Consider the following 16774-nt stretch of genomic DNA (forward strand, 5'->3'; position numbering starts at 1 on the left):
TAGTATTTATATGTATATGTGTTATTTAAAAACAAAAAAAAAACCATATTATTTGTCATTTGAATATGCTATAAGTACATGCATGTTGCCAAGTTTTCTTTTATAATAGTTTTGTAATTACATGCTGACAAGTGTATATTTTGTAATACATGTAAATTGCCAAATGTCAATTTAAGACAGAGAGAGAGAGAGAGATAAAGTGTAGTGAGCATTTAATTTTTTCATTAATTTAATTAGATATTATGTGTAAAGAAATTGATCTTTAAGAATAGTACAAAAATGATCACTCACTTGTCTTGGAATGTAGTCATTTAGGATGATGGGAAGCCCCCTAATCAAGGCCTCAGCAATTGTACCAGGTCCAGCCTATGAAAAACAATAATAAAATGATCAGAAATGTTCATGACAATATATTTATCTACATATATATATTACCCTATGCAGAGTGTCTTTCTAAGTAGGTCACCTTTGTTATTATGCAATCACAAGCTCCCATGCATTTCTCCATTTGGTTTTCGAAACCTCTAATCTAAAAAAGGGTGACAAAGAAATATTACTGTTTTGGAGTTTAATCTCAGTTATGGTAAGAAAAAATAAAAAGCTAAGTACAGTCAACTACTCACCTTGACTGAAATCTTTCATTCTTCAGATTCAAGTCTGGATAGAAGTGTTTTATTTCGGCCACATATGATAATTAACTGTCCAATTGGTTTGCAAGCTTCTTTGTGATAAAGTGATTCACGAAGAGCCATTGCAGTATTCTTTATAGGTCCCATTCCTTCACCACCTCCCATTACCAAAACAGCAGGCAAGTCAGGATCCATTTCGAGTTCTTGTCTCAATTGATCCTGGACCAAAAGGAACAAAACTTTTAGATAAGAACATTCATAACAGAAAGCTAGAGACATAAAAAAGTGAAATTTTAGCCATCCACCTTGGAAAGAACTGCTCTAGCAAAAGATGGCCGGATTGGCATCAAATAAAGTTGTTCCAACTCGATTTTGGGTAACATTGATATTGTATGTTGGACTGCCAGAAATAAAAAAGAATATTACAAAAATAACAATGCAATGGAAATCTTCTACTATGCCAAAATTTAATATTCAAACTTAAATAGTTATCACCATCAAGTACAAGAGAATTTACCACTTACTGTGATGGGTTCAAATTAAATGGGGTCTCTTGCTGATCGATACTGCCCTTGTCACCAAAACTAATTCTTCCAACCCCATCTTGTCCAAAACACATGGAAAAAGAATTTGCTATAAACCCTTCCCTCGATAAAATGCTAGGTACTGATATCTTCTCCATTCCAAGCCCAAATAAACCATTGGGAGCTGCAACATCAAGGAATGAACCGCTTTGAACCTCTCCACAACTGCATATAATTCATGATACATAATCATCTACAGACGTTTAAATTGTGAAATGAACAATACCAATCAAGTTTAACAAAAATTTCATTTATAACAAATAAACAAGATGAAATGGAACTCACCCGAAAGTGACGTATGCCTCAACAAGTTCCTGATATTTATCTTCCCTTTTCAAGTGCATGACATCCTCTATCAATACTCCAGAAGTAGATGTTTCTCCTGAGACATAAGAGACCATGTAAGAGCAACTGCCTAATTCAAGGCAACGATTCCGACGGCCACATATAGTATTGTTGCAAGTAACCTTTTTGCTTGTTGAAGAGCCATGGCGCTCTGCATCAACTCGGCCTCCAATCCGTCTGCAAATGAAGAAAGCAATTAAAGGAAAAAACAAACAAAAGTTATAGAATGAAGAAAATCCCTCAAATAAATGGTATATTTGGGGCGAAGAGTGAAAGATTAAAATCGATTGGAATTCGTTAAAGCTTTTTATTTCAATATTTTATATTGTGTTTAGAAGGACAAACCTGTTGATCCGATTGGGAGTAGTGTTTCTCTACCCTATTTCTTGATGTGGGTGGCGATGGTGGTGGTCGTGTAAACAGTACCCCCTAAACTCCCCATCGTTGGCGGTGTGGAAGCACTGATCGTGGTCTTTTTGGGAAGAAGAGGGTTTTGGAGGAGTGGAAATCCAATCTAGGGCATATAATTAAGGGAGAAGAAAATTAATACAATAAAATAATATTATTCCCTTGAAAGGAAAAAAATAAATAAAAAATTATAATAAGAAAGCTAATAAAGTTTTATAGAAATTATCACAGCTGTTGACAGCTGTTACCTTAGTTATAGCTCAATGAGGGTTATATTTGTAAATTGACTATCAAAAGCCCAAAGAATTATTCTCTTTTTTATAAAGGTTTATTGATATATTTTTGCATAAAAATATTTATTTTTATATATATTAAATTATATATTCATACTTCATATAAATAATTCTCTTTTAAATTTCATATTTATAATTTACATAAATAGTTGTCTTTTAATTTATACCTCATATAAATATTATTATTTTGTATATTAAACTATACATCCGTAGGTGGCTAAAATTCACTTTAATTGAACCGAATCGATTTAATCTAATTAAATTATAAAAAATTAGATATCCGATTATAATTGAATTGGATTAGATACTAAAAGTTAGATTCTAATTGAATTTGATCGGTTATTAGATGTCAATCTCAAAATTTAATTTAAAAATGGTCCAATCTAATTATATTTATATATGTTAAAAAATTATATATATTCATTTATATAATAAAAAATATTAAAAATATAATGTATATATTAAGGCTAATTAACAATTTCCGCCCCCTGAACTTTGACATATACCAAATTATGCTCTTTGAACTTTTTTTACCATTAAAAATTCCCCTGAACTATTGAGATTGTTAAATTTAAGGACTCTTGTGTAATTTAATTCAATTTTACTGTTTCAGTGATTGTTTATGTACTAAAACATGCTCTCCAGACTTTGATATATACCAAATTATGTCCCTCAAACTTTAATATGTATTAAATCATGTCCCCTGAACTTTCATCCATGTTAGAATCTTTTTACTAAAATTAGACAAAAGTCCTTAAATTTAACAATCTTAATAGTTCAGGGGGAATTTTTAACGGCCAAAAAGTTCAGGGGCATAATTTAGTACACGTCAAAGTTCGGGGGGAAATATTACTAATTAGCCTATATATTAATTATATTTTTATTGGATTCTTTTGTGTTGAATTTGTAATACATGGTTGTATTGTGTATTTATTTTCATGATATTTTGTTTTATTTTATTACTTAGCAATATTGTTGTTTTAATCATTTAAAATTTTTAGTTGCATTACACTTGTAACGATAGTATATTTAATGAAGTATTAAATTTAAATAAATTGTAATATTTAGTTTTTACGTAGTTTTCTTTACATTTTTAAGTTAATATTAAAATTTAAGTGTGTAACTGGATATGATTGGATTGGATTGAATTTTGAGGTCTAATTAGATTACGTCTAATGATGATTTTTCAAATTTAATTACTAATTAGATTGGATCGGATAAAAAAAAAGTTGGATTGGATCGGATACCCATCCTTTGCATACCATACTATATTAAATTATATTTAAATTTTAATAACTTATTAGGAGGTGTGATGCATCTTAAGTCTTTAAATATATTGATTTTTATTAATAATTATATTAATTTATATTAAATATTTATTTTTATCATATTAATTTTTTAGTATGTTAGTATGTTAATACATGATCAATATATTTGTTATGAATTTTTTAATTTAATATTTATAATCATTATTGACTCAGAAATTTAGACTGAGACTTAGAAGCCACACTTGCTCGCTAGATTAGCGAGCATAAAATAGTTTTTAAGTAATTATAAGAGAGACACAATAAATTTATAGTAATTCACTCCTTATATCGAGATAGTAATGGAGCTAAGTCTACTTCAAGTTTTTATTTCTCACGAGATGGTATTACAGAAACAGGCTAAGTGTCAAAGCTCCAATTAATAGAAAGAAACACTAGAGATAAAAGCTCTGACCATGTGGGTAATATTCTAAATGTGAAAAATGAGCTAAGGGAGCTCACCTTTTATTGTTGAAGGAGGCCTACAAAAATATGAATAAAATAATAAAAAAATACAAGTTGAATATTTTTGACCGTAGATGATGATCTAGTGATAAAAACTAACTTCTGAGGTTGATAGTCACTTTTCGGAGCCCGGCGGGACCCGCTACAGGTAATATAGAGTTTCTTTTTGTAACTCTCTTGGGGTAAAATTTGAGGTCAATAACTTCAGAATTTCGATTGAAATATGAGACATGACTTGATAGAACATTGAAATATCTTCGAAATCCAAGTTGAATCGCGTCAATCAGATCAATATGGAGTGAGAGGCCAGTGCCCAAGCTGACATATGACGTCAACCTGAATGTTAGGATGTACTTTAAAATGCCTAAGTGATATTTTGACATCACTTAGTCTATTTTTGTGTTCTGACAAAGTCGGTCACTAGTTCTCAAAGATGTTACTGTTTTGCAGAAATGAGAGACTCAAAAATATTCATTTCTGAGTAAGTTTCCCATGGTTGCAATGAGAAATGTGAAATTGTGAATTTGACTTCTCTAACTTTATAGATCTTAGTTATTATGAAAAACTAGATAGACAGTCAAAACAAAATCAGAATTGGATAAGCAAACCTATCGTACTAGGCCATTTGTCAACTTGGGCACTGGGTACTTCATTTTTGAGCTCCCAAGTTATCGTTTTGAGACTCTCAAGCTTCTTGAGCTTGAGGACGAGGTCTCCTACACCGCTTTGGAACATTCTGAATTCAATGATCAAATTAGATTCGATATTTGAGTGATTGAAACCAACGCACCAAGTTGATTGTCAATTTGAGTGCTAGGCCCAATTTTTAGGATCTCGGGTTTGTGGTTTTCTCCCTGAGTTTCCTTAAATCTCCATCATTTATGATGACAAAAAATGCACGGAATACTTTTTCGAGAACTTGATTGGAAACAGCCCATGTTGATAATATGTCAACTTGGGCACTAAGCCTAGTGCCAGGTGTCAACCTAGGCGATGGGTACTAGTTATGGCCCTTCAAAAGTTTTGTTTGGTCCCTGAAAATAGTTAAATCTTAATATTTGCTAATAACAAAGAAAATGCTCAGAAGAGTTCTTAGAAAACACCATCGAAATTTGCTCAAGTTGACAAAATATCAGCCTATGCGCTAGGCCTTGCTTCTGGCACACATGAAGTGTTGTTTCTTCCTCGAAAGTACTTATTTTCCCATTTTTGATGAAGAAAAAGTAGATTCAAAAGTCGAATCGTCAATTTGAGAGTGACGTTTGAGTGGTCGAAACTAGCGCACCAAGTTGATTGTCAACCTGGGCGCTAGGCCTTCTTTCTAGGGTCTCGGGTTTGTGATTTTCTCCTCGAGTTTGCTTGATTCTCCATTTATTTCTGATGACGAAAAAAATACCTGGAACACTTTTTCAATAACTTGATTAGAAATAGCCCAGGTTGACAATATGTCAACCTGGGTGTGTTGGGTTTTATGCCCTAAATAAAACTCATTTCAATATAATCAGATTTACTTATTAATATAGATCAGAAATAACATTTAATGTTGCATGGTTCACATGATTTATTTCATGATTATATGTACATAATGTATGAATTCGTCTGAAACCCTTTTCACATACTTGATCCTGTTTATTGTGTTGTCAACACATTGGAAAGTAAACATGACTATGTGAATAAAGTTTTCTAGATTTATCAGACACAGGGTTTTACTGATATGATAATCTACAACAGAGTTTACTTGCATTTGGAGAAATGCTATGTTCTTTCCAGAGCATTGGTTAAATTAAAGCTCAGCTTGGATGCATGGAGTATGCATCGGAAGGGACCGATATTGAACTTTGACTTAGATTTATTAAACTTACCGTAATATCTATTCAAGTCAATATCGCCTAGTTGATCCTAGATCAAATGATCTTAATCCTGTTATGATTAGGCTCAATCTCAAGAGGCTATTCGTGTTCTTTGATTTGTTAGTTAAGCCTACTTTTAGGTCAGGGTGATACGTACATTTTGGGAACACGGTAGAGCAATTGAGTGGGAGCGCTAACATAAACATGGAATCTATAGCTTCTATCTAGCGAATAGTAAGTAAAGGATGATCTCCTTCGAGCTTGACCAAACGAAAAATAAATGGTGGAGATCTCATTTCACATAAGCTGAAATATCATTTATACGGGGTTAAGTGTTTTAAGGATTAAATACATTGTAGGGTGTAACGGTAATCTAATCCCTTTACAGTGTAGATCATTCATATAGAGGATCATTGATCAAATTAGGATTATAACAATGGATAACTAATGATGTGTCTATATGGTGGAACATATAGAGCATTCTATATACTGAGAGTGCAATTCTAAGTTCTTTGCGTGGATTCAACGAAGAATTAATAAGTCAGTGAATTTAGGTTATAAATTCTTGATCTGCTTATTAGAAGCTCGGTTATATAGACCCATGGTCCTCCCACTAGTTGAGATAATATTGCTTGTAAGACTCATATAATTGGTTTTGATTAATCAATTATAATTCTCAAATTACACTATGTCTATTTGTGAATTTTTCACTAAGTAAGGGCGAAATTGTAAAGAAAGAGTTTTAGGGGCATATTTGTTAATTATGATACTTTGTATGGTTCAATTAATAAATATGATAAATGATAATATTATTTAATAATTATTTATAGTTATTAAATAGTTAGAATTGACATTTAAATGGTTGAATTTGAAAATTAGCGTTTTTGAGAAAATCAGATGCAGAAAAGATAAAACTGCAAAATTGCAAAAGTGAGGCCCAAATCCATACAGATAGGGCCGGCCACTTTTGTAGGGTTTTACCTCTGATATTTTCATTATTTTAATGCCAAATAATTCAAACCTAACCCTAGTGGAATGCTATAAATAGATAGTGAAGGCTTCAGGAAATTTATACTTAAATTTCACACTTAAATTTTCTACTTTTTCATTCAGAAAAAATTGAGCCTCTCTCTCTCCCTATCTTTGCCCGACCACTCCCTCTCTCTTTTCTTCCTAAAGATTTCGAAATTCTTAGTGTTAGAGTAGTGCTCACACACAGCAAGTGAAACCTCAATCATAGTGAGGAAGATCGTGAAGAAAGACTTTCAGCAAGAAGGAGTTTCAGCACTAAAGAATCAGAGAAAGAGATCCAGGTTCAGATTTTGATAATGCTCTGCTACAGAAAGGAATCAAGGGCTAGATATCTGAACGGAAGGAGTCATTATATTCCGCTGCACCCAATGTAAGGTTTACTAAACTTTATATGTGTTTATTTCATCGTTTTAGAAAGTTCATATTTAGGGTGTTAATCAACATACTTGTGAGTAGATCTAAGATCCTGGTAAAATAATTTCCAATTGGGTGCTGGGTCCCAATTATGGCCCTTCAGAATTTCTGTTTGATCCTCAAAAATAATTGAATCTTAATCTTTGCTGAAAACGGAGAAGATCCTGAAAACATTGCTCAGAAAACACCATCGAAATTGGCTCAAGTTGATAAAATGTTAACTTGGGCGCTCGGCTAGCCCCATGTGTCAACTTGGGAGCTGGGCCTTGCTTCTGGCACTCAGGAAGTGTTGTTTCTTCCCTAAAAGTACCTGTTTCTCCATTTTTGATGAAGACAAAGAAGTTGCAAAAGTATGATTGTCAATCTGATACTTGGATGGTGCTCAGATTAACAATTTGCTGACCTGGGCACTAGGTGCCTAGGCACCGGGTGCTCATAAATGAACTTGCTCCGAATTTAATTTTTATGCCACAAATATATCTATAGTATGTCTAGTTGATGGTCCAATACAAAGCTTGACCCATTTCCACTAAGACAGCCCCAGAAATTGAAATCCTAGTTGGGAATGTCAACCTGGGCGCTGGGTGAAACCCTAGGTGCCTAGGTTGGCTTTCGGGGTACAGGTTCGTGTAATTTTAGCTCCTTGGGGCTTGGATATTATTGCTCCATGTCTTCATGGTATAGAATACTTAAAGATAGTAAGTTGGATTCAAGTTATTGAATTCTGAACTTCCATCTCAAAGCTCTCGAAGTCAACCTGGGTGGAGGGCTAGGGTCCCCTCCTAAGTCGACTACTATGACTCGGGTCTACTTAACTCTGTGACGTTATCTTTCTTGCCACATGTCAAACATTGATGCCCACGTCACCAAAGAAAGTTTCTGGGTTAACAATCTTAATAAATCATTTTATTAGTAATTTTTACATTTTTTGTAACGTTAACCATTCTAGGTTAGAGAAAAGAACACCGAGAGGCAAAGTGAAGAGATTCCTTCTATCTAAAAGAGTCTACTATCTATTCTTAGGGTATGTTAAACAAATCTATGGATTACAATATTAACGTTACGACTAGCATGTGAAAGAGATGTCCCTAAAAAGCTAGACAATAAAACTTGTATTATAAAAGAAACCCCTAAAAGTATGCGTGTCTCACCAACAAATATACAAATAAGGAAAAAAAATTATTACTATCAAAATAAGAAAAATAATAAAATAAAAGTAATTAATATGATGTAATAATTATAACTTATGTTTTGAGTATTAATATGATGTAATAATTATAACTTATGTTGAAACTCTTTGAAAACTTGAATAATGAAATGAGTGAAGTAATAAACAGATACACTATATTAATATAAGAAATAAATTGTACTAAAAATTTATCTCCTTAAAATCTTGATCCTCGAAAATTTAAGTGTGAGAAAATACACAAAAGATAAAAAGACAAAATTTGGTTAACATACTACTTAATTATAGTATGAAATAAAAGTGAATTTTAATTTTATTGTTGAAAATTTATCTATGTCACTGCTACCTTAAACTATTAGAAAAAATATTAAACAAACTACCGTACATAACAAACTACCATATATAGTACAAACAAGCCACACTAAGCACAAAATTACCATACCTGGCAAACCATCAAATATGAGACAAAACAAGCAACAACAACCACATATAAACAAACTAATACACACAAAAAACTACTTATTAATTACAAATAACACAAAAATAGTATCTTTATATATTAAAAGTGTCTATCTAACGACATTTCTTGGTTTAACAGAATATACTTTAAAAATAAAAGAATATTCTGTTAAATTTAACGATAGGTTTGATCCTCCTGTTAACTTTCTTAAATATATAAATAATTAAACTCAAAAAATTAAACAATCTTTTTTTAAACGTTTAAACCCAATAATTAAACCCAAAAAATATTAATATTAATATTGTTACACGATTAAGGCTTACACGATTTTTTTTTTAAACCCAAAAAATTAAACAATTTTTTTTAAACGTTTAAACTCAATAATTAAACCCAAAAAATTAAACAATCCTTTTTTAAATTAAAAAAAACTACACCGATACCCACCTTAAATAACAATCATCAATAGAAAATTTAAACTCTATACCAAAAAATCGTTTACAACCGTTAACATTCAAAAATATATAAATAATTAAACCTAAAAAATTAAACAATCTTACGTTTAAACCCAATAATTAAACCCAAAAAATATTAATATTAATATTATTACACTTAAGCTTACACAATTTTATTTTTTTTTTAAACCAAAAAATTAAACAATCTTTATTTAAACGTTTAAACCCAATAATTAAACCTAAAAAATCAAACGATCTTTTTTTAAAATTAAAAAAAAAACTACACCGATACCCACCCTAAATAACAATCATCAATATAAAATTTAAACTCTATACAAAAAAATCGTTTGTAACATAAAACATTTGAATAACAATGTGTATACTATAGGTTTATATATACAATTATGACATTCTTAACAATTAGTTTTATAAAACATACCGTTTATAACATAATTTACAATTAGTCACTAAATTCTTAAACAAAAACCACAAGAACTTAAAATAAAACTAATATTTACGTGGTTTGCCACGTAACTCTATCTAGTATATATATATATATAAATATATATATGTAGTAATTGAAGTATATTTTTTAAATTTTAAGAATTTTTAAATAAAACTCAAATAAAATAAAATATATTTATTTATGGTAAGCACAATTAATTTAATAAAATTTAATTATGGTCTAAATAAATTATGGATAATAAATACAAAATTACGTGATTATAAAACTAACTTTTTGAAGTCAACAATTAAACAATCTTTTTTTAAACGTTTAAACCCAATAATTAAACCCAAAAAATATTAATATTAATATTGTTACACGATTAAGGCTTACACGATTTTTTTTTTAAACCCAAAAAATTAAACAATTTTTTTTTAAACGTTTAAACTCAATAATTAAACTCAAAAAATTAAACAATCCTTTTTTAAATTAAAAAAAACTACACCGATACCCACCTTAAATAACAATCATCAATAGAAAATTTAAACTCTATACCAAAAAATCGTTTACAACCGTTAACTTTCAAAAATATATAAATAATTAAACCTAAAAAATTAAACAATCTTACGTTTAAATCCAATAATTAAACCCAAAAAATATTAATATTAATATTATTACACTTAAGCTTACACGATTTTATTTTTTTTTAAACAAAAAAATTAAACAATCTTTATTTAAACGTTTAAACCCAATAATTAAACCTAAAAAATTAAACAATCTTTTTTTTTTTAAATTAAAAAAAAAAACTAAACCGATACCCACCCTAAATAACAATCATCAATATAAAATTTAAACTCTATACAAAAAAATCGTTTGTAACATAAAACATTTGAATAACAATGTGTATACTATAGGTTTATATATACAATTATGACATTCTTAACAATTAGTTTTATAAAACATACCGTTTATAACATAATTTACAATTAGTCACTAAATTCTTAAACAAAAACCACAAGAACTTAAAATAAAACTAATATTTACGTGGCTTACCACGTAACTCTATCTAGTATATATATATATATATATATATAAATATAAATATATATATGTAGTAATTGAAGTATATTTTTTAAATTTTAAGAATTTTTAAATAAAACTCAAATAAAATAAAATATATTTATTTATGGTAAGCACAATTAATTTAATAAAATTTAATTATGGTCTAAATAAATTATGGATAATAAATACAAAATTACGTGATTATAAAACTAACTTTTTGAAGTCAACAATTAGAAATATTCGCGGTGTGATTGGTGTGAATTGTAGTCTTTTTTTCAAAGTAAACCGCATATGCACTTTATAATAATCATTAAGTCATCATATTGAATCGTATAATAATCATTAAGTCATCATATTAAATCGTCTCTAAAAAAATTAAATAATATACACTGTATTATATATATTTGTTTTTATATGAAAAAAAAATCATATTGTAAAAATTAGTAACTTTGTAATATATAGTACAATGCGGTTTGACAAAAATATAAATCGCAACCGCATCCTTAATAACTTCAAATTAGTACTTCAGCTTTAGTATTCATATAAATATGATATATATACATATATATAATAGGTTATTGTTAGGTGCAATGTAGTGTACTTAGTTGTATTTTTAATTTTAATTTTTTTTATATATCGATATTTAAAATTTTAAGTAAAATAAATATAAAATTTAAGTAGGGTGAATTGCGGCATAAATATCTAATGTTTTTGATTTTATACACTTAAATACTTAATGTTTATTTTTTGTGGCAAAAATACCTAATGTTACAATTCTCTTACACCGTTACTACCACTTCCGTTATTAATTCATAAATATGGACACGTGGAGGGCCCAAATGCATTACATTTATTTATTTTATTTTAAAATTTAATATTCTTTATATTAAAAACTAAATATTACTTGTTTTTTTTTAAAAAAAAAAAAAATAAGAGAGATGCAATACTAAATTATCATAGCTGAGTGAACCAGTGTAGTACATAGAACATGATTATCGAATTGAAGTGCCAATATTATGTAAAAATTGTTATGAGAATAGGTTTTTTTTTTTTTTTTTTAGAACAAGTAGCATTTAGTTTCTGATATTAAAAATATTAAGTTTTAAAATAAAACAAAAATAAATGTAATGCATCTGAACCATCCACGTGTTCATATTTATGAGTTAACGGAAGTGGTAGTAACGGTGTAAGATAATTGTAACATTAGGTATTTTAACCTCCAAAAATAAACATTAGGTATTTAAGTGTATAAAATCTAAAACATTAGGTATTTATGCCGTAATTTACCTATTTAAAAATATTAAAATTCAGCATACTTTCGAATCTTATAAATAATATATTAATAATTATATATTTAAATTAATTTAAAATTAATTAACTTAAAATAAATAGTATTAATATTTATATATTTAAATCAATCAATTTACAAAATATTTTTATATCTTTAAAATATTATATTAAACTAATAAAAATTATTAAATATACACATTTTGTATATAAAGATATTTAAATATTAATTCTTTTAACAAAAGTTCAAAACATAATTTAGTTTTTTTTTTCTTTTTTCTTTTTTTTTGAGAAAATTATTAAGTGTTTTATAAATTCTAAAAATTCTTATTGGAAGATCAAAATCTTTGGTATAATCTCCATCAATAACTTCTAGTACCTCAGCTTTTGTCTTCATATATTTTTCTTAATTCATTTACCAAAAGTTCTATAGAAACATAATTTAGCTTTTCTTTAAAAAAATATATATTATTAAGTGTTTTATAAATCCTAAAAATTCTTAGAAAAATAATTGGGTTTGTGTTATCTTATGATTGATAGCATATATGTACCGATTTCCATCCCAAAATACAAAACCGAAGAAATGACCACACAATTTGTAACTAATAAATCAGAAGAACCATTCAATTTATGTATAGATAAAATAAAAAAGCAAAGGACAACAACAATGCTACTCACATCAATAAATACCAAACTAATAAATAACAGAAATCTCCAAACTGAAGATATGAATAGTAATAATGCAATAATGATCACCGGTTTATTCACTCTCTCATCGTAAGTCTGATCAAATATAAGTAATCCTATGTATAGATTTGAATTCTCATTCTCTAATAAAGTAACACTGACACAAACAATAGCAACAGAGAAGACATTCCTGTCCATACTGCTCTCTCTGCTCCATTGCCATCACCTCCTGGAACTCCTGTAAAGATTGATTCATAAACAAATGTTCAATTTCATGAGCCAATGTGAGATTTGAAGACTAATCTTTGAAAAACAATGAAGACTAATCCTTTATTTGATTGTTTTGAAATTGAACAGCAAGTGATTATATGCAAGTTTTTATATACATTGTTTTCTAAAACTATATTAGCCACACAACAATACAATATTCAAGGACCAAAAAGTGTGAGCAAAGCAAACCACATGGCTATAAGTCACTGTTTACACATGAAAAGACCAAACAGCATTTGAGTTTGTGTGAATTGGTACAAGGGTAAATGGTCTTGGGTCAAAAATCATAAAAACGACCTTTAAGTGGGAACAAGTTCACAAAACACGACTTTTCCAAGTGAGATTTTTTCCAAATGCTTATCTTTTGAAAATTCCTTTCTCACACATTTGATTTTTATTTATTCAAAGGGAAGCACAACAAGAAAACATCTACATTAGATATTTGAAAATTTGTGGCACCAACTGCTTAGGTGTTTGTTCGTTTTACAGGGTAATGAATAAAAAAACAAGCTTAAAACATATATTGCCCCCCAACATACACAACAGAATACTAAAATTGACAATAATTTAAACATAATTATTCCATAATGTTAATCTAAGTATTGATCAAATAAGCTGACCATTGATTAAGTCCTAGAAAGTTATACGAGCATACATTAAAATAAGTAATTAAATAAAGGACACAAAAAATAAATGCTATGGTGGGTGGGAGTTGGGTTAGGTCAATTATAACAGCTAACCTGCTCTAAGAGTTTTAAAGAAACAAGTAAAGGCAACAAAACAGCTCAAAATCAATGTTCACTTGTGTCCAAAGATATTTTTGTCAATAGCATTGCTATAAGGTACCAGTGGTACTTAGCACCTTCTCGACATGTCGCGTTGCGATTGGCTAACGATACTCCCTAAAAGTTATTATATTAAATTATATGGAACTCTATACTTAGTTAGAATATTGACACGTAAAAGGGTGCTAGGCGGTACCCGTGTCCTTTACCATTTCTCATTTGTCAATATATAATGTGAAGTAAAGACTAAGATATTGACTATTATATTCAAAGTACGATATCACAAAAATTTCAATAAACCATAATTTTTAGGGGTTTATATTATTCTTTAGTCAAAGTAATAATTTTTATTTTGAATGAGAATTGAGAAGAGACAAGTAAATTCACCTGGGGGAGGCTGGGTCTGGGGAGAAGGAGCTGAAGCTGAAGAAAATTACATAGAACAAAAATTAGCACAATTATTTGAATCAATTAATATAAACTCATAGTAGAAAAATGAAATTAAAAATCAAAAAAGAAAAAAATAATAATAATCAATTGAATCAAAGACCAGTTTTGGTGAGTTGATCATAAATAAAGAAAATTGGCCCGATGTAAGTATGAATTTAGAGAAATCATCATATTTTTGAAACGAAAAAACTCAAAATTTTAATCTGGATCAAGATTGAAGAAGAGAAGGGTTTTTTTTCATAAAATTTTACATTTGCATTGGTCGAGCTTGACTGGAACGCCACAGCTTTGAGTGAGACGAAGAGCTTGAGCGACTGTAACACCAAAGCTCTGAAGCACACCAGGGGTGTTGTAGAGGTTACACAAGCAAGGGAGCTCGTTAGCTACGGCTTGCTTGATCGAGGTACAACAGTCGTCGCCTGGCTTGGTGGAGTTCAGGTAGTTGGCACAGGGCACCAGCTTGCTGGCGCAAGAAGGCACCTGAGCGTCGGCCATACCGAGCGTGATCAGTAGAAGAAGGAGAATAGCCATTATCGTGCTGTTGAAGCTCTCCATTTTCAGTTGTTTTGTGGAAAGACCTGATCTGACCTTTGCTTTTCTTGCTTTCCCTTAATTTATTGCTTTGATTTTGGGTAAACAACTGCTTGGCGGTTCTATATTACTTTTCCCTATTTATAGGGACACCTACTACAAAGCTGTTTTATTTATCATATTTTATTTATTTATTTATTTATTTCTCTGTGTAAGGTTTATCATTTAATTATTAAAAACAAGACTTTCTTTAAATATAACTGCCTCCTTTCAAAATAAATAAATAAATATAGCTGTCTAAAAGAAATACTTCAATATGTAAATATTAAATTTTTAATTTAGCAATTATAAATTTAACATATAATCTATAGGAACACGATTTTGTCTCGTGATTGTACTTTCACGAAATATACTCCGTGATGTACGACACCCGTTAGATGGAGAAGTTATTTGATCTGAGTGCTGGGTTGATTTAGAGGTAATTAGGGTTAAAAAATTGTAACGTACCCTGAAACCCATCTAATGTATTCCATATATCACGGAATACATTCTGTGAAAGTACAATAACGAGACAAAATATTGTCCCATAATATATAATATATATTATAATTTTCTCGTATAAATAATTTAGGTGACGTTTGTCAATATTTTGTTAATTAGTTTTCTATTTTTAAAATTAAAAAAAGTAAAAATATTTTTTAAAATTATTTTCTATAAAATTCTTTTCATTTTTTAATTTTTAATTAAGAATCAAAATTTAAAAAAAAAATAAAGTAAATTTCAATAACTTTTTAAACAGTTTTCTTAAATTAATATTTTAGACTTCGACTAGACCCGGACTGGACCGAACCTTGCCCAACCCTAGCACTGAACTCGACTCCTGACCTAGACCCGGACTCGACTACAGACCTAGACCAAGACTCGACTCCGGACGTAGACCCGACTTAAATAAAATTAAAAAATAAATATGAAAATAAACTTTACAGTTAACACTTTTGTTTTCTATTTTTAAAATTGAAAAAACAAAAGTGGCTATAAAACGTATTTTTGTTTTTCAAAAATAAAAATTTTAAAAACAAAAAATTTTATTTTCATTTTTCTGATTAAAAAATTAAAAAATAAAAGTATTACCAAACGGTACCTTAACATATAAGAAATAAAAATTTTCATTTAGTATTTAACATCTTGTATTATTTTATGATTTTGTATATAATTTATAATAATTTAATCAAATATTATAAATATACTATTTATATTTTTTATGGTTTTAATGTTTACAATTCTTTCAAAAATTTCGAATCTATTTATATATCATTTATAATAGTAAATATTAGTGAAATAAATAATAAAAAAGAACAAACGAAAATAGTGCTATATTTTATTTATTTATTTTTGTTAAAAAATAATTGTGTATTTTTTTAGAAAATATACTTTACATTTTATTACTAAGTGCTAACACACAAGATAGAAAAAAGAAATAAAAATAGATTTGTAAGGGAAAAGAATAAGAAGTATACTAAAATTAAATAAAATAATTAAGACAAAATTTACAAAAAGCCAACATAGGCAAATGAAAAGACATACAAATTATTATCTCTTTGTTTCTGAACATGTGACACATGACATATAAAAGGAGAGATTAACTTCATAAGTTCGCTAATTAAAATCCTCCATTATAATCCTATTACGGAGAAGCCTCTCGGAATCGGGAACAAGTTAAGGCATGATAAGCAGAAGTCCACTATGCTTTTATCTTAGCTTTCAAGACGTGAAAGACATAATGGCTCTCCCGTACCTAGAGTAGTCTAAAAATGGAAGCCTGCCCAAATGGGTAC

The 16774-nt window shown here is 28.9% G+C and overlaps 1 protein-coding gene and 1 long non-coding RNA gene across 2 annotated transcripts; both read right to left on the bottom strand.

The window, feature by feature from the left end:
- Positions 1 to 1176: 1176 nt before the first annotated feature.
- Positions 1177 to 2217, bottom strand: LOC133037672 (uncharacterized). Its single transcript, XR_009687725.1, has 4 exons — positions 1904 to 2217; positions 1681 to 1735; positions 1499 to 1595; positions 1177 to 1378 (listed from the first exon to the last, which is right to left on the bottom strand). It is a non-coding gene; the product is annotated as an uncharacterized LOC133037672 (long non-coding RNA).
- Positions 2218 to 12826: 10609 nt separating this feature from the next.
- On the bottom strand, positions 12827 to 15191 carry LOC115716301 (non-specific lipid transfer protein GPI-anchored 7). The gene is made up of 3 exons (XM_030645062.2): positions 14660 to 15191; positions 14346 to 14381; positions 12827 to 13141 (listed from the first exon to the last, which is right to left on the bottom strand). Exons 1-3 carry the CDS (start codon positions 14961 to 14963, stop codon positions 13047 to 13049), a joined length of 435 nt encoding a protein of 144 aa, XP_030500922.2. The 5' UTR covers positions 14964 to 15191; the 3' UTR covers positions 12827 to 13046.
- Positions 15192 to 16774: the final 1583 nt, after the last annotated feature.

The sequence above is a fragment of the Cannabis sativa genome, chromosome 5 (assembly GCF_029168945.1).
Source record: "Cannabis sativa cultivar Pink pepper isolate KNU-18-1 chromosome 5, ASM2916894v1, whole genome shotgun sequence".
Classification (NCBI taxonomy): domain Eukaryota; kingdom Viridiplantae; phylum Streptophyta; class Magnoliopsida; order Rosales; family Cannabaceae; genus Cannabis; species Cannabis sativa.

Bases quoted from the DNA above. Each gene is read 5' to 3' on its own strand.
- LOC115716301 (XM_030645062.2), bottom strand. From the start codon at position 14,963: ATGGAGAGCTTCAACAGCACGATAATGGCTATTCTCCTTCTTCTACTG. The intron at 14,382-14,659 runs GTAAAATTTTAT...AATTTTCTTCAG, and splicing joins CAAGCTCGACCAATGCAAAT to CTTCAGCTCCTTCTCCCCAG. The intron at 13,142-14,345 runs GTGAATTTACTT...CAATCTTTACAG, and splicing joins CCAGACCCAGCCTCCCCCAG to GAGTTCCAGGAGGTGATGGC.